Raw genomic sequence first — 19,124 nt, 5'->3', positions numbered from 1 at the left:
TGTTGATTATTTCATCTAACATCTCTTCTTTAATATAATGTGCATATTATAGACATAGATCTGAGATTGAGGATTCCATACGTTCACAAGGCTTTTTATTAAAAACAGAGACAAAGCATATCTAGTACTACAGTCTCTTTATCATTTTCGTTTGCGTATATGTACGCCTTTTATGCGTCTCCTTGTTCATATTTAATTATTTAGCTATCTTTTTTTCAAAACAAAATCTCTAGTTATGTTTTATCTGTCTTTCCAGCGATTCTTTAAGCTACATCATCAATACTAAATCTATTTATATTATATTTATGATCTGTATACATCTTTTTTTTTAGATCTAAAGCTAATTTTTTCTTAGCAAAAATGTCGGATAATTAGCATTAAATATTTTATAGGAATAAAACAAATGTGTGTGTGTGTGTGTGTGTGTGTATATATATATATATATAGATTTTGTTTTGAAAAAAAGATAGCTAAATAATTATATATATATATCAGTGTAAAAATATATTTTAAAAAAGAATTGATATACAATATATGTTGAGATATAAAATAATAGTTCAAAATTTAAAACATGATCGTCTCATTTGATTATTCATTCGTAAGATATCAAGCTAACATGCAAAGAATATTGAGCAAATTGCAATCTTTAAAAAATTACTTAATTTAATGGGCTAATACAAGAAACAAATATAAGATTAGCGATAAAAGAAGTCATACTATTATTTGCTACATTTACTATAATCAATTGTAAGCTAAGTATTGCATTCTGTATAATTTCGTTTTATAAGTCCGTGAATGTTATTCACAATTATCGGTTTATTCAGTTCTTATTACATTTGGATGGTGTGGAACTGAATACATTTCCTATGTTCTCTCTCCAAGACAGTTGAGTATTGTTGTCCTTAGATGTTACTTGACGTTCATTCCAGCGAGTTTTGTAATTCACCGATATATTGCTGTAATTGTCCACTGTATGCATTGTACTATTCATACTGTAAGTTTGATAACCAGTATCTTGAATTGAGTTTGAAATACTTTGCTGATTGAAAGTGCCAAACATTACATTACTTTGTTTGTGACTTTCCTGTGTGGAACTTTCTATTTCAGTCTTAATCTTTAAGCCTACATCATTATTCTGCTCTTTATTATTGAATAGAACGGCGTCGAAATATACAGTATTCATGTCAGCTGAATTTATACACCTTGGCAATTCTTCCATATTAATAGAGTCGCATATATTTGTTTTATTATTATGTACAATTATTTCATGATTGTCCTCAGTACGTTTCACGTTATTTTTATCCAAAGATGTGTCTAAAATAATTTAGAAATAGTATTATTATAAATATATAAGTTATATTTATCCCACTTCAAAACTCTTTGATTAGATATGATTTTGGTTTAAATTAAAGTAAGTCTGTTTTAAAACATTAAGATTGAGAAATATAAGAACAAATAATAACCATTAATCGAATTTTCCTTTCTCTCCACAACTACATTGTCTATACTCATGTCCATTGCAAAGTCTAATCGAATAGCTGAACGAGAACTGTCTGCAATTTTTTTATGCAACACATTGTTCTCAGTGTGTATCGGCGACAGGTCAGGTGATACGCTTTTAGATTTCACCGCAGATGACTTGTTATTATGTCTGGTTTGTAGCGACCTCTGAAATATATCAATGTGAACAATAAATAGTATATAAATTGAAAAAAGAAAATTATGAACTGATTAATCTTATTTGCCAAGGTATAAAAATAAACACTTTTTTATAATATAAAAATAAAATAAAAATTGTTCAAAATTATGATTCACATACTTTTAACGGTGTGCCATGGACAAACATACCACTTTGTGGAGGACTGCAGGATAATGTCATGGAATTACCAGTTTTAACTGGTGACAAAGATATAAAACTGTCATTATCAGTACACTCGTCATGATTAAAAAATAATTTTCTTCTCAGTGAATTGTTACTTAAATTTATATCATCGCCATCTGTGTTTTGTTCCTTTTGAAAACATATTTTTATTAATACAACCTTATATAATCAATATCAAGTTACGTTCATCTATTATAGACTAACCTGAGTAAACGTGAGAAAAGGTTTCAAAGCTTCTTCAACATTTTGCGGTAGATCAATAGGTAAAGACAATACTGTCTGACTCCATACTAAAAATAAATAAATATCAATAAAATTAATCAATCTTAGGATATCTATCAAGTTCACTGATATTAATTTTTTTACCATCTTTTTTTGATTTTGAAAGATCCTTAATAGAATTTAAATTCTGTAGTAGTCTATTAGGAGTATTCAAGGGTGGCTTATTCTCCTTTTGTTTGATATCCCATGGACTATGAATTATATGATTTTGCTTAAAGAATCGATCTATAGCTGCCTGGGCCTTTACCTCCAGTTCTGGGTCTGGAGAATATATTTGATGCACAGGAAACTCTTCGATCTTCGCCGGATTTATATGTGCTAATTCATCTATGTTCCATTTAAATCCTGGTGACTCTTGTACAGGGCTCGATACCTACGTATTGCAACGACAAACTCTCACATCATTTTAACCATTAGAGCATTTTAACTATCAATAGAGTATAATTAAAACATTTGACTTTTGTAGACAGAATGACCTTAGTGAATACAGTCGGGCTGATCACAGGTAGATGCAGTCTGTTAATCAGGTCAGGCTCGAACGGATTTCTAGTAATGAGCTTCCTCAACTTAGACGGTGGAGTGATGTGAGTCGATAGACCGGTGAAAGGTAAAGATTGCGCATTATTTTGAGTTTCAAGGGCTCGTCTTAACTGCATCTCGTTCTGTTTCACCGGGGTCCTGTGCATCCAAAGATTATTTATTAAAGGGCTATCGACTCTCTGCACTTTGCTGGGTGTACCCCATCTTGCTTGCTCCATTATAATAATCGTGACGAGATGCGTGGATGTGATTCGTCGAAATTCACGTTTCCCTTGAAATTCTTAGAAGCAGCGCGTCCTTGCTGCAAAATTTCAATCTTGTCTATTATTTCAATCCATATGTGTGACAATATCCCAGACGCCTATTTGTGAGTTATAAAAATCATGATCTTCTATAAAGAAATCATGAGATTAAAATATAGTCCATTCTTCGTATATGTTTTGAATAAGTATATAACTAATCTAATTAAATATACTTAGGTCCTACCCAGATGGATTTGTCGCATAAACATGTGCATAAGGAAATTGATTGATCATTTTCTTATACATAGGTTTATGCGACTATACAAATCCGTATGGATAGACTTTAAGACCAGACTGTGAATACCGGCCTATAACTGGAAAACTACACGAAATATGTCAAACGTTGAATAAGAGAGTTACCCAAATTTATTTCTGCTTTTATGAAATAATTATTTTACCTGGAATATGGGAGATTTAATGATGGGCAAAAGAAGAAATTTATAAAAAAATTATCATATAATTGAATTAAATCGTTAATTCGCTACAATATTAGATATTTTTACATTAAATGCGCATTATGTATATTTATTTGCAACATTGTTTTGAAAGTTCTTATATATGTATATGCTTATTAAATTAAAAAAAAAAAATTATTAAATGAAAATTAAAAATAAGATAAAACGGAGTAAGATGCTGATCTCATTTACAATACGATGGAGTAAGCGTCAATATTTACGTGATCTATATATGAGAATCTATACATATCTTCGAATTGGCGGACGGAAATGGACGTATAACCAATGAATACGATGTCAGATTTCGTGCTTACCGCATGGTATATGACATAAAGTCGTGTATTTCACATAAAATATAGATTTTTTTTTACTATTAATGTAGAGACACGTTAAGGATGTAAGGAACGGATGTAGAGAAACACCGTGAAAAAGATTCGCTAATCGGTGAACGTGAGTGCAACATCAACGTCTGTCGTCTGACGTCCCATTTGTTTTAGGTTATAAGATCAGAATAAATATTTTCTTGACGATCATTACTTAATTAATCTCAAAGGTGTGAAAAAAAGCTACATTTGCGTTATCGAATATTTCGAAAATGCAATGCAATGACTGATGTTATTTAACCTGTCTCAATAATTATGATTAATAGTGTAGGATGGACATTTTTAGAATACATATTTATATCTTGCAATTTTCGGCCAACATTGTGTCATTAGCGTATATTTAGAGAAGATAAAATATAATACATATTCACATAAGAATAAAGTATCGCGACATATTGTGAATTTTAATCAATATAATATCAATATTGGTTCTTACATATGCTTATATTTTAATGCACCATATTTATTATATCCTACATATTTATTATATTTTTTAATATAAAAATGATGAATAAAGTGCAACATTGTTTTTTTTTTAATAAATTTGATATTTATAAATGTTATTAAAATGTTCTGTTAATAATATGCTTTTCTTGTTTCTATTCTAGAGTAAATCAAAATGGCAGAACAACAACAAACACCTCCTGGTTTCAAACATATGTCTTTGGATAAGATTATCGAAGCTATGACTGCCGATTTGGAAAGTTCAAGTGGCCATTATGTTCAGTTTGGCGTTACTCCGCAGCAAGCGACTTCTCATAATTGGGGTGATTACACATCTGGACAAACCAGGCATCATATTTCCAATCAACCAACGCATCCTAATTCTTCTGGAATGCAACCGATGACTCCAATGACCACTTCTCTATATATGCGTGATATGCCGGGTTACGAAGCCACAACCGCCGATTCTATATATTTTCCACCACAGACAGTAAATCACTTAGGTATCAATGAGAATAATGATTTAATTGGTACAATCGATGTCGGAGGTGGGAATTATATCAATGTTATTTATGGAAACGCTACTCAGATTATGGCCGAGCAATGTCAGCTCTCAAACATGACACCATATCCTAATCAAGGTATTGTTGATCAGGAATACGGTCTGTTTAATGATCAACATATGGCTATACCATCTGAATTACCAAGTCAGAACTTTAATGGGAAACAGTTAATCGACAATTTAGTTGGAAATTGGGTGCCAAATCAATCTGGAACGTATAGTCCATTTGGTGGATCTCCCAATATCACACCTGTACCGCAATCTGTACCAGATATAAGAGAAACTGAGGAATTACCTAGAAATATATCGGATTCTCAATATAAAAAACCAAGAATGGTAGCAGAAGTGAAACCTATGCGACCTTCTTATTCTGATGTGTTGACAAAATCTGCTCCAACACCACCATCTCCATTAACAGTCCAGCCCACAAAGCCAAAAATCGAAATAGCAGGTAAGAAAGTGACTAATAAAAATATGAAAAATAAGAACAAACCTGCACTATTGAAGAGACAGAATTCATCTGGCAGCGATGATCATAATTCTCCAAAGATGCAAATTCCTAGAAAAGTTTTAGAAAAAAATTCTTCTAATCTTCCAAGACGATGGGTATCACTGGACAACCTTGGCTCGCCATCCGATTCTCGTCAGATAAATGCTTTTGACAGATCCGATCAATTTTGTTTGGAAAAAAAGAAATCTGTCAAACTATCTAAGAAAGCCGAAAAGAACGAAACTCTTAATAATACTAAAATACAAAACAGTAATCCCAAAACTTCAGGAAATATTCCAAAACGTCCGATTCAGATAAACAACAACTTAAACACGATTAATACATCCAGTCAGACAGTATCATCTGAAAAAATTGAAAAGAATCAACAAGTTATTAACAAGATTAGTAAAGAGGATAAAAAAGTGATCAAAGAAAAGAATCCTAAACGTTTTCAAGCCGAGAAGGCTCAGCAGATTAAAAAGGGGCAAAGAAATAGAAAAAGAGAAAGTAAAGAATCTTCTGTTAAGGATTTGTATAGAAATTTAAATAAATATGCAACTCGTTGGAGTAAAGTTGTATTGAAAATCTTTTATTGGTTACTGCATCTAATTTCTGATGTAGTTAGTATGAGCGCTAACTTGGTTATTCAGCTGTAAGTATTCACATAATTAATTAACATCTTGTTTCTTCAACATTAAGATAGAATATATTAGTATTTTATATCAGTCTCATTTTTATATAAGTACCATTTAAACAAAGTTTTGTATTTTTTACATACTTTTCAGTGGTAAATGCGCTTGGTATCATACTATACTTTATTTGAAGTACTGGTGGATATATATGGCTGTGACATTTTGTAAAATTCGTATTTTAAACGCTATCGGTAAACAATTAGACAATTGGCTCGGAAGTAGTAAGTTTGCATTCTGGCGAAAGATAAACAATAAAAAGAATGAGGAAAAAGAGGACAATGGCAATTGGATTCATGGTGGTCTAGAAACTAATATTGCATTACCCAGCACTGGTGAGGAAGCTATGAAGAGATTATTAGCATGCAAGGGAAAAGATCCTTATAGCATACTCGGCGTTACGCCGACGTGTTCGGATGATGATATTAAAAAATATTACAAGAGACAAGCTGTTTTAGTCCATCCGGATAAAAATAATCAGCCGGGAGCGGAAGAGGCATTCAAAATTCTCGTACATGCCTTTGATATAATTGGAGAACCGGTAATGAAGTGTCCATTTTTTATTTATGTTATAACAAAATAAAAAATTGAGAATTAATATAATAAATATGTAAGTCTTATTTACAATAATGTTAAAAAAAATTATGAAGCATATGTATTTACAATGCATACTATTTTAGGAACGCAGGCAAGCATTTGATCAAACCAGACAAGTTGAAGCAGCTTGGGGCGAACTAAGTGATTTGTTATCTCAACTCCATCGAAAAATGGAGCAGGCAGCAAACACAATAAGATGTACGAATTGTGGTTTGCGACATAAACGCATCCCTACACAACGTCCCTGTTATGCTGCACGGTTTTGTGCTCAATGCAAGATACGTCATAGTGCAAAAGAAGTGAATATTTTAAGAGCTTATTTTTTATATGCTTAGTGTTTAATAGGAGTCCCAAATTAATCATCCAAACCATCATTCATATCATAGGGTGACATTTGGGCAGAATCTCGTTTAATGGGTTTCCTATGGCACTATTATGCGTGCATGGAAGGGGCAGTATATGATGTGACTGAGTGGGCTGCTTGCCAAGCTGGAAATCTTAAACATCTTAGAGCAAACACGCATAGTGTCCAGTATAGAATTGTCTTAGGGCAAAGACTACCATCTCAAACATCCAGTAGTGGTAAAAAACGGCAGCAAGATCCCAATACAAGGTACATTTTATTGATAATAATTCTATTATTATCTTTATAATTTTTTTTTTAATGTGAAAATACAAGATTACAATGTAATATCTTTTTTCTTTTCTTTTTTTAAACAGCGAAGCAGATTTTGAAGATTTTCTAAACAATCTCTACAATCATAGCAAATCTGCTGGTGCTAATACATCGGGGGATCAAAATTCTTTTAGAGGAGATTGCAGACGACGTAAAACTAAGCGTAAGAAGTAAATAAATAGCTGGAGCAGTTGATGGCAAACAACTTCTGAATATTTGATATTGACCTTGTATAATTTACGAAGCGCGCATTATAAACATATATTACACGCAATCATAAATTTACGTTATCCATAAACAATTAACTTTAGCGTATAGATATTACGAATGTTCTCATGAAAAATTAATATTTGACTGATATACAATATGAGATTATGAAAGGATTGTGTTCACAAGAATATTGTGCGTTTAAACATCATTGTGTATTGTAATCATTATATGAATAGAATTATCATTGGCATAATTAAGAAGCTCGAAAAGAATAGAAGAGATATCGTAAATAACGTGATACGAAGTAAATGTTTAATGAGCAAAGTAATATTCAGTCCATATTTTGCCAGTTTAAAATAATAATGACGCGTTCACTTTCCATGTTATAAGATAATGCATAAAAAGATGCCAAATAACCATCATGGAAAGAAAGCATTGTGTTGCAAAGTTATGTCTTAACATTTGAAATGTTTTGATATATATGCATTTAGACAGCTTATACAACTATTTCATATATAAAAAAATTTTTATTATTACGTTCTTCCAGAATTAAAAGAAAGATAGTATATGATATCATATTATATTACAAAATATATATTTTGCCTAATTTCATTTTCTTTTAACATTAACTTACTTATAACTATTAATAACAGAAGTATATACATTTAATATAAGTCACGATTTTTAAAAAAAAGTAGCTCACGGTTCAAATCTAAAAGATAATTGGCAAATATGAAGAAGACTGATTTTCTCTCATCTTTTTTTTGTTACTTATATAAGTTAAATATAGTTAGAAACATTTCTGATGATATACTCTGCTATGTGTGGAAATAGTTGGAATTCTTAAGATAAAAACTAATGTCCAAAACCCTCTCCTTTAAAATATATATATATATATATATATATATATATATATATATATATATATATATATATAAAGCTATAGGATAGAAGAAACATTACATGTGTACATGATACAATGTTACACTACAGAAAAAAAGCTGCACTATTTCCCATACATACACAATTGTAACATGTAGAAGGATATAAAACTCATTAGGAATGTAGGAATGGATTATAAAAATTTTATCCTGATAAATACTTTGCAAATAGTACAGAAAAAAAGTAGAAAACGTTATAAACATTATCCTTTTCATCAATGATCAACATTGTGTCTGTATGCATTAAAATACAGTTAAACCTCTGTATCCTTAACTTATTGGGATCAATAATCTTTCTATATTTTGAATTTTTCTCATCAATCTCCATTTTTATTCTAATGACATAGAATATGTATAGAATGAAAATGTCACTTTGATCATATACATGACATTCTGCGCATGTGAAATAGTAAAGTTACAACACACAAGGTGTTCAGTTTATAAATATTGAGCTTGTTAAAAGCAGTTAAGATAAAGATGCTCAGAATACACAGGTTTGACTGTAAAATACTTTTTATATATAAATGTTTTAACATCTAATAAATAATTTACCATTATAAGTTACTACAAAAACTTTTCTTTTGCAAAGTGTTGTGAACATCTTATATATATGAAACGATCTATTGTATACCAATAAAAAACATAATAAATGAGTTTAAAATAAAGTATGGATTATTTATATGCATATAGTATATATATATATATATATATATATATATATATATATATATATATATATACATATATACATAAGTGCTTTTTCCATTGCATTTTTTTTTATAAAACAAATCAAATTTAATTCTTATAAGAAATTCTATTTGTTCCATTTATAAAATGGAAACTTGATTTATTATAAAAAAGAAACATACTAAAAAAACATTTTTCTTATTGCATGAATAAAATATGCTAAATCTTGACATATAAGTTTATCATTTAATTTAAATATTATTTTAATGACAATATGTATATGGTATCAATTTTTTTTTTTTTTATTAAAAGTTGATAAAATTTAATGCTTATAAATATGAAAACCTTAGTGCTTATCTGTGATTTTATTAATAAAGTAAAAAATATATTTTTATAATACAATTTATCCAACTTTATAGCAATAGGTAATAATTATATTATAAAGTTATACTTAGTCGAGTTCACTTTAGTCGAGCATACCTTCTAGAAATACAAGTGCATCGACGTTATCAATCGCACTTTCCACATCGCGTTTCTGAACAGTCCTTTTCTTTGCTTGTGCAGTATATTTATAAGCTTCCTTCGCAAGCGAGTCGATAAAAAGTTCCTGTCAAAAAGAAAAAATTGAGTCGGTCTAATAAGTCGCAAAATTAATTATTCAATATTTTATAATAATTACCACTGATTTCGCTGTCAGAAAGACAGCCTCTTGATTGACCAAAGTAACCTCCGGATCCATTTTGATGATTGTCTTTATCCTTCCTAAAGGTAGTCGCAATAACTTTTCTCGCTGCTCCTCATCACCTGCATGCAAGGCGATCTCTTCCTGCAGTTCTTGTACATTCTCCTCATTAGCACGACTTTCATTCAATTCGCCCGCTCCGCCCAAGTCTTCGATTTCTGAACTGTCCATGTTGTGTTATATTACTTGGCTAATTGCGAATATAAAAATTTTAACGCGATTGTAAAAGGAGCAACTTATAAATTTCTTAATCGTAATTCGATACAAGTGAGCGATAATCCAAATCTATATCGCAGTAATATAAATATTGGAACGTATGCAAAAACATTGCAGGTGGATAACAGCTGATTTTAGCGGTAAAAACAATGACAGATCCACGGACGCATTGCGAAATATTTCGAAAGTTTCAACAGCTGTGAACTTGACAAGAGTATGCATTATCTGATATGATTGCGTTCGAAAATCTATTTCTTGGAATAAAGAAGCGTTTGACTAACCAATCAGAATGAAGGAAACTAAAACTTTTTCATCCTGATTGGTCATACAAACGTCACTTTTCCGATGAATTTCGAACAAATATCTCATTACTTATAGCGGATCAGAACGCCAATCAAATAAAAATCCTTATCTCGATAATCTAATTCTGGATAAATCTGCATTAGGTTAAGTTTCTAATAAATTACAAAGAATAACGAGGAAAATTAAGTGAATTATAAGAAAATATGGTTTTCTTATCGTTAAATCTGTTGGTGAGAGCACGCGGACCCGACGAATTCTGGCGCAAACGAAAAATATTTAAGCTCGCCGCTGTAAGTATGTTATACAATAGATATTTCTAAATATTAATCTAATATATTAATCATTGATATAAGCAAAAAAAATAAAATAAACACAAGATTGATTTTTCATGTTATTACTTCCACTATCAACAGCATTATATCGGTAGAAGGAGAAATTGTTATAGCATTGCTATCAGAAACGTGCATAGAGCTCTGATATTTGCCACTGATGCCAGAAAATTGAAAAAATGGGATATTAAAGAGGTATAGTTTGAACTATAGCGAAATTTATGTGGTTATGTTTTATTAGGAAAAACTTTCCTAATTATCTCTTACTTTTAGCTGCGAGAACAGAGGTTAGAAGCTGCTACAAACGAACATGGCATAAATTTCACAACTTTTAAAGAGGGATTGAGTAGATGTAACATTCTACTGAATCGAAAAGTATTAGCTGATTTATCAATTTGGGAACCTCGATCTTTCAAAGCTCTTACAGATATTGCTTTCGCAAGAGCGAAGCAAGACCATTTAAAATATGTTAGCAATAATGAAGTACCCAAGAGCGTTTTCGTAAAAGGTTTGATTAAATAAGTCCTTCCAAAGATTGTATAAAATGACAAAGAGATTCTTTGTTTCTAACATTTATTAATAAGCTTTTACAATGTCTCCGAATTTTATTTCATTAAGTGTATCGATGGTACTGCAGATATAAATTTGAGTTAATATATTTATAGTACTTGTAGTACTATAAATACATTTAAGAATCATGTGTACAATGATAATCAACAACGATGTAATGTAATCTTTCATAATATTGTGCAGCTACATCGCAAACAGATTAGAGATTGAAAATATATAATAAATATGGATATGACTCTTACAGCAATAGTTTTTCAGAACAGACTTTATACATTTGAACAATGGTCTATAACAATATGTAACTTTTTACTTATTCCTAATAGAAATAAAGTCTCATCTGATATAATCTTGTTAAAACGATGTCTCGTAGACCATTCAAGAACGAGCGTTAACAATTTGTACAAAGTCTGATTTTAATGAAGCGCCACCGACCAAAAATCCATCAATATCCTTCTCCTTTGCCAGATCTTTGGCGTTAGCTGCTGTTACAGAACCACCATAGATAATCCGCAGGCTTTGCGAGACAGCGGGATTGACATTCTTGGACAACCACTCTCGTAATTTTTCGTGAACCTCTTGCGCTTGCTGTGGTGTTGCGGTTTTACCCGTACCGATCGCCCATACAGGTTCGTAAGCCAAGACTACATTGTCCCAAGACTTAATTTTGTCAGCTATTGCCTTAGTTTGCTTATAAATTACTTCTTCTGTCTTTCCCGCCTCGCGCTCTTCCAATTTTTCACCTATACATGCAATTACCTAGAAAACACAAAAGTTAATTTCTTGTTTTTAATTTGATATCAAAGATTTAATAATACTTTTTGTAAAGGTAATACTTTATTCCTAATTATTATTTACTTTCAATCCTGCTTCCAAAGCATGCGCAACTTTATCCGCAATTAATTCGTCCGTTTCACCAAATACATTTCTACGCTCCGAGTGGCCAAGAATTACCCAGGGAATACCATTGTCCAGAAGCATAGCTGGACTAATCTCACCAGTAAATGCTCCTTTGGATACTTTATATGTATTTTGTGCACTAACACTAATATTTTTAGGAACGATGGAGCTCACATACGTGAGATATATTGAAGGTACTCCCACTACGACTTCTACAAACCACACAAAAGTTCCATCTTTGAATTATAAAAAATTCTAATAGATTAAAGGTTGAATGTGAAACAAAAAATGTTACATAAGTGTATTCACATCAAACATTATTGTTAGATTCTTAAGCAAATCTAAAAAATTAACTTTTTTGTAAGAATATTAACTCTGAAATTTTAAATTAAATATTTTGTAGTGATTAAAACTTAAATTCAAAAGAGATATGTATGATAACAAAATGTCTTCAATTAAGATTGTTATCTGTACCATTAAAGCTCAACTTTTATCAATTACAATCTGATGAATTAAATGACAAATTAAATGAATTAAATTTATATTTGAATTTAATTCATGTTAAATTTGTATACAAATTACAAGTCGAATTCGAATACGTCGGAGACGAACATATTTTTAATGCATCCTACATTTTACGAAACGCCATGTATGTTACATAGGGTGACTGGCATCTCACGTACCGACATTCGGATCGAGCGGACCTTTCTTCAGGAAGGCGACGATGTCGTTGATTTCGCTCTTTGTACCGTTCATCTTCCAATTACCGCCGACGAAGAATTTGCGCGCCATTTTTTTCGTTCGTACACTTTGTGATGACAGATACACGGATGATGTAAAAACTGTAACAGAATCTCTTTCGAGCGATCTCGTCTCTCTGACCTTAACGCGCCCGCCAAGGTGAACGAAAACTGGCACGTTCCTCCCATTCCGATTCTACATCTCTCTCCCTCCCCATCCCGTCCCACTACACTACATTTTTTAAATATAAGGTTAAGTTCCTAACCTCTCGATATTTGTGAATTGGAATTATTATCAGCGAGGTATGTTACTTACAGCATTTGACACTAACTGAATGTCGGAGTAACAAATGGTTATGAATTACATATGCGTTTAAGGTATTCGTTAATATCGTTTTTATCAAAAACATCGCGAAGTTTGATGAAATTTTCAGTAAACAAATGCTAAAGCACTAATCTCTAATACAAATAAATCTTGATATAGTTTTATGAGATTTCGTGTAAAATTACGAGGATTTGCATATAATTTTATTATTAAACTAAGCGATTAGTGTAAAATATGGTAGAGCTATCGGTACTTGATGTAAGAAAATTGATTCATTTATTTGTTGAAAGTTTGACTTTGCAAGTATCATCGAATTGCAATAAAAAACGGGATAAAATCAATTTTATATCTTGCAAAGATATTTCTTATCAAACGAATCTAGAATTGCTGAAAATCGGCGAGAACTCGAAAGATATTGCGACGAATAGCATTTTAGATATTACCGATGTGCAGAGTGTACGTCATTTTATCGAGACACAGACAAAATTTCTCGACAAGTTTTTTTATCTGAATAATATTCCAATATTGACATGCCATCTTGATCACATTAATAAAAAGATAGTTCAGAAAATCCACGAGGCAGATAAAAATATGGAAAAATGCAAGACGAAATGTAACAAAAACAAATTTTTACAAAAACAAAAATTGAAGCGAGTAACTACAGAAAATAATCAGCAAATCTATGATGCAAACGTGACTGAAATATTATTAGTACCAGAGCAGATACATAAAGATTTACTATTTGTAAAAAGAACAAATGCTTGTTTGAAAAAGGATAATTTCGCAGAGAGTATCACTGAACACACATGGCAAGAGACAATGTTAAATGAAGAATATCTGCAATTATATATTAACAATTTGGAATTTATAAAAAAAGTGCATGTTACATTATATGTAGCTAGTAAGGTGATTTAAATTGTATTCAATGCATGAGATTATTTTGTATTTACTTAAACATCTCATTTTTATTTTTATAAAAATTTCAAAATACTAGAAGAGATTCTTAATATTAACAATTTTAATATTAACCTTTAACAGTTATAAATTATCGATTAGAATTTTACACATTTAATACTGTAATTTCTTTTATTGTATACATCTATTCATTTTCTAGACATTGCACGATGTAAAGTACCATCCAGATATTCCTCACAATGAGAGAATATTAGATTATCGAGATATATTAATGTTGTGTGAACATGCCATTCTATGTTTCATTGATCCTAGTAAAAAGGCTTTTGTATACATGGAGGATAATCTATCAGTTATTATACAAAAGCATTTGTTGCAAGGATGTGTGTATCATTTTGATTTTAAAAGGTATTTTTGTGTAATATATATTTTATATTAAATATACATGTTTATTTATCTTTCCATGTGTGTTATTTTCAGTGATACTAAAGATTATTATTCCGCTTTACTGATTCTAAGCAAATGGGCCAAGCCATTGATCAGGCATTCAGATACAACAATATTGCGTGCAATTTCCTCTATATTAAGATGCAGTATCTATGACATTTTAATTTTATCCCATTGTTCAGATAACAATTTCCTGTAAAAAAAATATACATATATATATAAAACATTAAAAAGATTATATTCTCTCTATTGAATTTTGTTTGCTTATAATAAATAATGATAGCTATACTTTTTGTATCTTCTTTGTAAATTGTGTACACAGATAGAGTTTTTTAATATATTCTTATTCATTCATGATTCCATAGTTCATAAAAGTTCTTAATTTTTGGTTTCATTAATAACTAAAACTGTTTTCATTATACCCACTTGTTTCAGACGACACATTGAAAAATGGCAAGCGAAGAAATAATAGATGCTAATAAGAAACCACAGCCCGTGTTTAAAAACCGTTCGTTTCAACAGAAATTTCGACCGACCAGCAATAGTGGTAAAAAACGCACTTGGCGTTCGTTGAAGCAAGTTTTGGCTCAGGAACGTTCGTTACCATGGCCAGTGACAGTAAAACATTGTAAGTAGAATCTTCATTTTTTCTCTTGTCATTGTGTTTTATATATTGGAAGATATTGAAATTGTAAAACATTCAAATACTTGTACAAATAATTAAATGTGAAACAGTCTATATAAGAAATCAAATATTTTAAGAGATAGTGGAGAGAAATACATTACCTCTACATATGATTTTTTTTAAATTTCAGATAGTTCCATTAACGCACCACCAAGCTTCAAACCTGCTAAGAAGTACTCTGACATTTCCGGATTACCGGTAAGTGCTTCTTGTCATATTTATCAATTAACATTCTTTCTTTTACATGTTCTTTGAAAGTGCTATTAATATCATTAACTATATATTGCGTAATTTTTTTTTACAGGCACGATACACTGATCCACAGACTAAATTATATTATGCAACTGCCGAAGAATTTGCAACGGTTCGCAGTTTACCGATGGATATAACAGCTGGATATTTAGCTTTACGTGGAGCATCTAGCATCGTCGGTTAAATAATTACATATTTTACGTTTATTCATAATTAGGAAACAAGACGTTCCATATCTCGAATGCAATTTCGTTTTTACATAGAGAAAAAGAGAATATTCTAACGAGGATAGAAAATAGATGGAACAATTCAATTCAATGAAAAGACAGAGTAAATAAAGTATTGATATTTTTATCTCACAGACAACATTTATAACATTTTGTCATGCCTGTCAATAGTGCTTTGTAGGATTTCCCAAAATGAACTATTCCATGTATTGTTATCTTTTTTTATCTCTGTATTATTTTAGAATATATTATTAAAAAAGCTTGTTCATTATAACTTAGTATATGAACTACAGGCTAAAAGGGGAGGCGGGTGAGGTGTGAAGAATCCTCGAGAGCTGTGTATTACTGTTCGTCAGTTGCATTACCACACTGTTCTCTCTTTGTAGTCCATTTTGTATGCCCAGTTTGCTACTTGCAACACGGCCATTTTATAACGAATTTGCAATTGAAGATACAAACAGCAAGACCTACTGAAATATTGCCTGATTGTGCATCCTTAGGTTGCCATTTGTTTTTAATATAATTAATTAATCAATTAATCGATGCGGTTATTCATCGTTTTAATCGTATAAATCGGGAAGATCTTCATCATCGCTGTCGGCTTCGTTGTCTCCTAATTCATCTAAATCATCGAAATTTGGCTTACTGTCACCAGAACCACTCAAACCACCCATCTGTCGCATCATCTGTAAAATCAGATAAAAAAAAGCATTAAAAATCTTCTTTTCTTTATATATATATATATAATACATTTAATTATATACAAACTCCTAAAAATTAATTTAGCAAAACTAAGCAAATTTTCATTTCCTTTTCAAATATATTTATGTTTTAATAACATATAAGTAGAATGAAAATAATGCACATTTAATTATTATGTGTTCATGTCTGTAATTTCACTAGTATTTTTTTTATACATGTGTGACAATATAAAAATAATCGAAAAAGAACAAATAAGGAAAAATCAATCCTCTAGTGACATTGGTCTCATATTTGTATTAGTTTTTTCTCTGTCTAGTATCTTAACATGTAGCCACAAATCTATTTCCATTTCGACCGTAAATTATTCAAATAACTTAAAATCTAAATTACTTTTGATTATATATATAAACTAAAGTCCTAAAATTATGACTAAGTCCTACAATGATCTTACCTCTTCTAAATCAGGTGGACTACCTTCATCATCAGTATCATCTTCATCCTTCCATTTGTTAAAGTCACTCTTTAACCAATGAGCCTTTGTTTTATCCTTAATTAGCCGTGGCCAATATGGTCCCTCCTCTTTTTTAGCAAGAATTAATTCAAAAGTTCTACCTTTCAAATTTTTTACAGTTTTACTGGGCTCTATTTCTTTATATAAATTAATTGTAACTTCATGCATTTTTTTATCTGTCCCACCCTCTCCTTTAAAATATATCTTTTCTGGTTCAATTTCGATAACAGGATCCTTACAATCTTCTAAGCAGATTGTAACAAATAAAATATCTTTCCTTTGGGCCCACATAACAGGGGGAGGAGGTATCCTAAAAATTAAAAAAGGAAATGTTAAATGAAATATAATAAAAAACCTAGCTACTTACAATTTATTTTCTAAATTGGAAAAATTTAATTGTTTTTATATAAACCTATCATTTCCGTAATACTCTTTCATTAAATATATAGAAGTTTTTTCAATTAATATAATATATAATAGTAGGCAAAGATTTTTTTAATTCTTATTTTTTTTATAGATTAACAAGCATTACATTTTTAGTAGAGATTTAGGATATCACTCAGACTTTTAGAAAAAAAGCCAAATAATAAAAGCTATAAAAATAAATCAAATTTGCACGAGGCTTTAATCAAAATTCACGATCTCTAGCTTCCTTTTTCGAATTTCTACATTTACGATTTTCATCACAAGACCTTCTCTTACATGAATGAAACATTGTTCCAGAATTTTTATCACGTGTGTCTAAAACTATATCGTTCATTATATATTGCGGAAAATCGCGCGATCGAATTGCCAGAATTTCCACGTGCACGAAATATCGATATCGGTCTTATTGCGCGTCTTATAGGTTAGAGTCAAGAGTTCGAGACTAGCGATTCGGCGTTTTCGGAGCATTACGTTTACGATATCACACGTGATGTTGTAAATATCAGTGTGATGAAAGAGATCCGTGTTAATTGTCATTAGAGATCAAATCGTATCTTCGAAAAAAATGAGAGTCATCCGAGCTCGGTTCGACGGAGGCTCCGAAAATAAGAAGGACGCGACGCGAAGGAACACGAATTCGAGGAACTCCTTCGTCGAGGGTGACAGAATGGACGCGGATAGGGATTCGCATTCGATATTATTTTTTTCTTTCTCGATTGGCGAAAGAAACATCGCACGTCGTATCATCCCGCCTGGAAACTTCGAGAATCAATAATATCGTCATCCAACCAACATGGCGATGGTGGATGCGATAGCCACGGGGCGGCACACGATATTCTCGCGCCATTTATCACACGATGCCGGTTTTCACGAGGATGCCCGATCGCGGATTCCGTTAACGGGTCCCGGATCCGCGCGTATTCGTCGCGTTGATTTTTTCTCATCGCGATTTCGCTTATACTTACTGGCTCTCTTGCGTCATGTTCAGACTTTGGCTTCGCACAACGGGAGGGAAACAAACACACAGCGCGCTCACGCACCGCGCACCACGAACTCGAGATCGTAACACTTCGAGATCTCGCACTATACTCGATGTCAACTCGTCGACGATCAGCGCGCCCTCGCGGCGACTTGCGACTTGTGACGACGGCGCGTGCAGTCGCGCGATGGCGCGCTTCTTTGGAAGGATCGAAGTTTGACGCGAGTTTGACCTTGTTAAAGAAAAATGAAATACATAAAAGGTATCCGATCGATTGCCACTTAAGTTGTAAAAGAAGACTCTAAAGCTGAAATATTATTAAACAGACGTAGTGTAGACATAAACTTTTGACAATAAATATGCAATTAGCCAAGTTCTTGGTTATACATATAAATCATAAATTTTATGTAACCGATCTTTAGAAAAAAAAGTAATCGATATAATCTGTAGAATGTAATCTTAAATCGTGTAAAGCAAGTTTATTAATCTATTAGAATTTATCATGAAATATCATCTTTAATTAGAATTTTAAGGAATCAATCATTCAGTTTGTTAAATTTACCTCTTTTTTTTACAGAGGTCTCTCTCCACGGAACTAAAGTTTGCCGCGAATTTGCAACTCGCTTCACTTTGAACTTCAAACGTAACGGCCTTCTTTCCACTTTGATGTCTCTGCGAGGTACGTACATAACAATTCTCTTCGATAATTTATGTAATAAGT

At 31.4% G+C, this 19,124-nt stretch overlaps 7 protein-coding genes across 21 annotated transcripts; 3 read left to right on the top strand and 4 right to left on the bottom strand.

The window, feature by feature from the left end:
* Positions 1 to 78: 78 nt before the first annotated feature.
* Positions 79 to 3,916, bottom strand: LOC126852349 (protein aurora borealis). 4 transcript variants are annotated; one of them, XM_050597077.1, is made up of 7 exons: positions 3,776 to 3,916; positions 2,641 to 3,005; positions 2,249 to 2,537; positions 2,087 to 2,172; positions 1,820 to 2,011; positions 1,464 to 1,668; positions 79 to 1,314 (listed from the first exon to the last, which is right to left on the bottom strand). In XM_050597077.1, the coding sequence occupies exons 2-7, from the start codon at positions 2,920 to 2,922 to the stop codon at positions 821 to 823; spliced, it is 1,548 nt and encodes a 515-aa protein (XP_050453034.1). In that variant the 5' UTR covers positions 2,923 to 3,005; positions 3,776 to 3,916; the 3' UTR covers positions 79 to 820. The 4 variants fall into 4 exon arrangements, with proteins under 4 accessions (XP_050453034.1, XP_050453035.1, XP_050453033.1 ...); XM_050597078.1 differs by lacking the exon at positions 3,776 to 3,916 and adding an exon at positions 3,191 to 3,340; XM_050597076.1 differs by lacking the exon at positions 3,776 to 3,916 and adding an exon at positions 3,191 to 3,332 and having other exon boundaries at positions 2,641 to 3,095.
* On the top strand, positions 3,467 to 8,427 carry LOC126852327 (dnaJ homolog dnj-5). Of its 4 annotated transcripts, none has more exons than XM_050597022.1 (6): positions 3,467 to 3,781; positions 4,453 to 5,992; positions 6,126 to 6,570; positions 6,710 to 6,925; positions 7,013 to 7,239; positions 7,347 to 8,427. In XM_050597022.1, the coding sequence occupies exons 2-6, from the start codon at positions 4,464 to 4,466 to the stop codon at positions 7,474 to 7,476; spliced, it is 2,547 nt and encodes an 848-aa protein (XP_050452979.1). In that variant the 5' UTR covers positions 3,467 to 3,781; positions 4,453 to 4,463; the 3' UTR covers positions 7,477 to 8,427. The 4 variants fall into 4 exon arrangements, with proteins under 4 accessions (XP_050452979.1, XP_050452976.1, XP_050452977.1 ...); XM_050597019.1 differs by having other exon boundaries at positions 3,763 to 3,911; XM_050597020.1 differs by lacking the exon at positions 3,467 to 3,781 and adding an exon at positions 3,841 to 3,958.
* An 819-nt stretch (positions 8,428 to 9,246) lies between these two features.
* LOC126852387 (DNA polymerase epsilon subunit 4) lies at positions 9,247 to 10,066 on the bottom strand. The gene is made up of 2 exons (XM_050597160.1): positions 9,820 to 10,066; positions 9,247 to 9,747 (listed from the first exon to the last, which is right to left on the bottom strand). Exons 1-2 carry the CDS (start codon positions 10,051 to 10,053, stop codon positions 9,607 to 9,609), a joined length of 375 nt encoding a protein of 124 aa, XP_050453117.1. The 5' UTR covers positions 10,054 to 10,066; the 3' UTR covers positions 9,247 to 9,606.
* Positions 10,067 to 10,180: 114 nt separating this feature from the next.
* On the top strand, positions 10,181 to 11,541 carry LOC126852382 (39S ribosomal protein L20, mitochondrial). Of its 2 annotated transcripts, XM_050597153.1 has the most exons (4): positions 10,181 to 10,312; positions 10,545 to 10,691; positions 10,815 to 10,925; positions 11,004 to 11,541. In XM_050597153.1, exons 2-4 carry the CDS (start codon positions 10,605 to 10,607, stop codon positions 11,250 to 11,252), a joined length of 447 nt encoding a protein of 148 aa, XP_050453110.1. In that variant the 5' UTR covers positions 10,181 to 10,312; positions 10,545 to 10,604; the 3' UTR covers positions 11,253 to 11,541. The 2 variants fall into 2 exon arrangements, with proteins under 2 accessions (XP_050453110.1, XP_050453109.1); XM_050597152.1 differs by lacking the exon at positions 10,181 to 10,312 and having other exon boundaries at positions 10,457 to 10,691.
* Positions 11,287 to 13,066, bottom strand: LOC126852373 (triosephosphate isomerase). Its single transcript, XM_050597141.1, has 3 exons — positions 12,881 to 13,066; positions 12,156 to 12,409; positions 11,287 to 12,056 (listed from the first exon to the last, which is right to left on the bottom strand). Exons 1-3 carry the CDS (start codon positions 12,987 to 12,989, stop codon positions 11,676 to 11,678), a joined length of 744 nt encoding a protein of 247 aa, XP_050453098.1. The 5' UTR covers positions 12,990 to 13,066; the 3' UTR covers positions 11,287 to 11,675.
* On the top strand, positions 12,964 to 15,924 carry LOC126852367 (INO80 complex subunit C). 8 transcript variants are annotated; one of them, XM_050597125.1, is made up of 4 exons: positions 12,964 to 13,097; positions 15,057 to 15,249; positions 15,437 to 15,504; positions 15,611 to 15,924. In XM_050597125.1, exons 2-4 carry the CDS (start codon positions 15,072 to 15,074, stop codon positions 15,740 to 15,742), a joined length of 378 nt encoding a protein of 125 aa, XP_050453082.1. In that variant the 5' UTR covers positions 12,964 to 13,097; positions 15,057 to 15,071; the 3' UTR covers positions 15,743 to 15,924. The 8 variants fall into 8 exon arrangements, with proteins under 8 accessions (XP_050453082.1, XP_050453080.1, XP_050453078.1 ...); XM_050597123.1 differs by lacking the exon at positions 12,964 to 13,097 and adding an exon at positions 13,101 to 13,240; XM_050597121.1 differs by lacking the exon at positions 12,964 to 13,097 and adding an exon at positions 13,176 to 13,315.
* On the bottom strand, positions 15,894 to 18,548 carry LOC126852377 (prostaglandin E synthase 3). The gene is made up of 3 exons (XM_050597146.1): positions 18,390 to 18,548; positions 16,939 to 17,308; positions 15,894 to 16,471 (listed from the first exon to the last, which is right to left on the bottom strand). The coding sequence occupies exons 1-3, from the start codon at positions 18,404 to 18,406 to the stop codon at positions 16,346 to 16,348; spliced, it is 513 nt and encodes a 170-aa protein (XP_050453103.1). The 5' UTR covers positions 18,407 to 18,548; the 3' UTR covers positions 15,894 to 16,345.
* Positions 18,549 to 19,124: the final 576 nt, after the last annotated feature.

This window comes from Cataglyphis hispanica, chromosome 10, assembly GCF_021464435.1.
Source record: "Cataglyphis hispanica isolate Lineage 1 chromosome 10, ULB_Chis1_1.0, whole genome shotgun sequence".
NCBI lineage: Eukaryota > Metazoa > Arthropoda > Insecta > Hymenoptera > Formicidae > Cataglyphis > Cataglyphis hispanica.
Note: the sequence above shows the minus strand (reverse complement) of the source record. Positions and strands in the feature narration are given on the sequence as shown.

Coding starts and splice junctions, on each gene's coding strand:
- LOC126852349 (XM_050597077.1), bottom strand. CDS start 2,922: ATGGAGCAAGCAAGATGGGGTACACCCAGCAAAGTGCAGAGAGTCGAT. Junction 2,012..2,086: donor CTTTTCTCACGTTTACTCAG/GTTAGTCTATAA, acceptor TGTTTTCAAAAG/GAACAAAACACAGATGGCGA. Junction 1,315..1,463: donor AAAGGAAAATTCGATTAATG/GTTATTATTTGT, acceptor AAATTATTTTAG/ACACATCTTTGGATAAAAAT.
- LOC126852327 (XM_050597022.1), top strand. CDS start 4,464: ATGGCAGAACAACAACAAACACCTCCTGGTTTCAAACATATGTCTTTG. Junction 6,926..7,012: donor TACGTCATAGTGCAAAAGAA/GTGAATATTTTA, acceptor TTCATATCATAG/GGTGACATTTGGGCAGAATC. Junction 7,240..7,346: donor CAGCAAGATCCCAATACAAG/GTACATTTTATT, acceptor TTTTTTAAACAG/CGAAGCAGATTTTGAAGATT.
- LOC126852387 (XM_050597160.1), bottom strand. CDS start 10,053: ATGGACAGTTCAGAAATCGAAGACTTGGGCGGAGCGGGCGAATTGAAT. Junction 9,748..9,819: donor TTCTGACAGCGAAATCAGTG/GTAATTATTATA, acceptor TCTTTTTGACAG/GAACTTTTTATCGACTCGCT.
- LOC126852382 (XM_050597153.1), top strand. CDS start 10,605: ATGGTTTTCTTATCGTTAAATCTGTTGGTGAGAGCACGCGGACCCGAC. Junction 10,692..10,814: donor AAATATTTAAGCTCGCCGCT/GTAAGTATGTTA, acceptor CACTATCAACAG/CATTATATCGGTAGAAGGAG. Junction 10,926..11,003: donor AAAAATGGGATATTAAAGAG/GTATAGTTTGAA, acceptor TCTTACTTTTAG/CTGCGAGAACAGAGGTTAGA.
- LOC126852373 (XM_050597141.1), bottom strand. CDS start 12,989: ATGGCGCGCAAATTCTTCGTCGGCGGTAATTGGAAGATGAACGGTACA. Junction 12,410..12,880: donor TCCGCTCGATCCGAATGTCG/GTACGTGAGATG, acceptor TGTGGTTTGTAG/AAGTCGTAGTGGGAGTACCT. Junction 12,057..12,155: donor CTTTGGAAGCAGGATTGAAA/GTAAATAATAAT, acceptor TGTGTTTTCTAG/GTAATTGCATGTATAGGTGA.
- LOC126852367 (XM_050597119.1), top strand. CDS start 13,497: ATGGTAGAGCTATCGGTACTTGATGTAAGAAAATTGATTCATTTATTT. Junction 14,169..14,376: donor CATTATATGTAGCTAGTAAG/GTGATTTAAATT, acceptor TTCATTTTCTAG/ACATTGCACGATGTAAAGTA. Junction 14,583..14,654: donor TATCATTTTGATTTTAAAAG/GTATTTTTGTGT, acceptor TGTTATTTTCAG/TGATACTAAAGATTATTATT.
- LOC126852377 (XM_050597146.1), bottom strand. Junction 16,472..16,938: donor GTCCACCTGATTTAGAAGAG/GTAAGATCATTG, acceptor CTGATTTTACAG/ATGATGCGACAGATGGGTGG.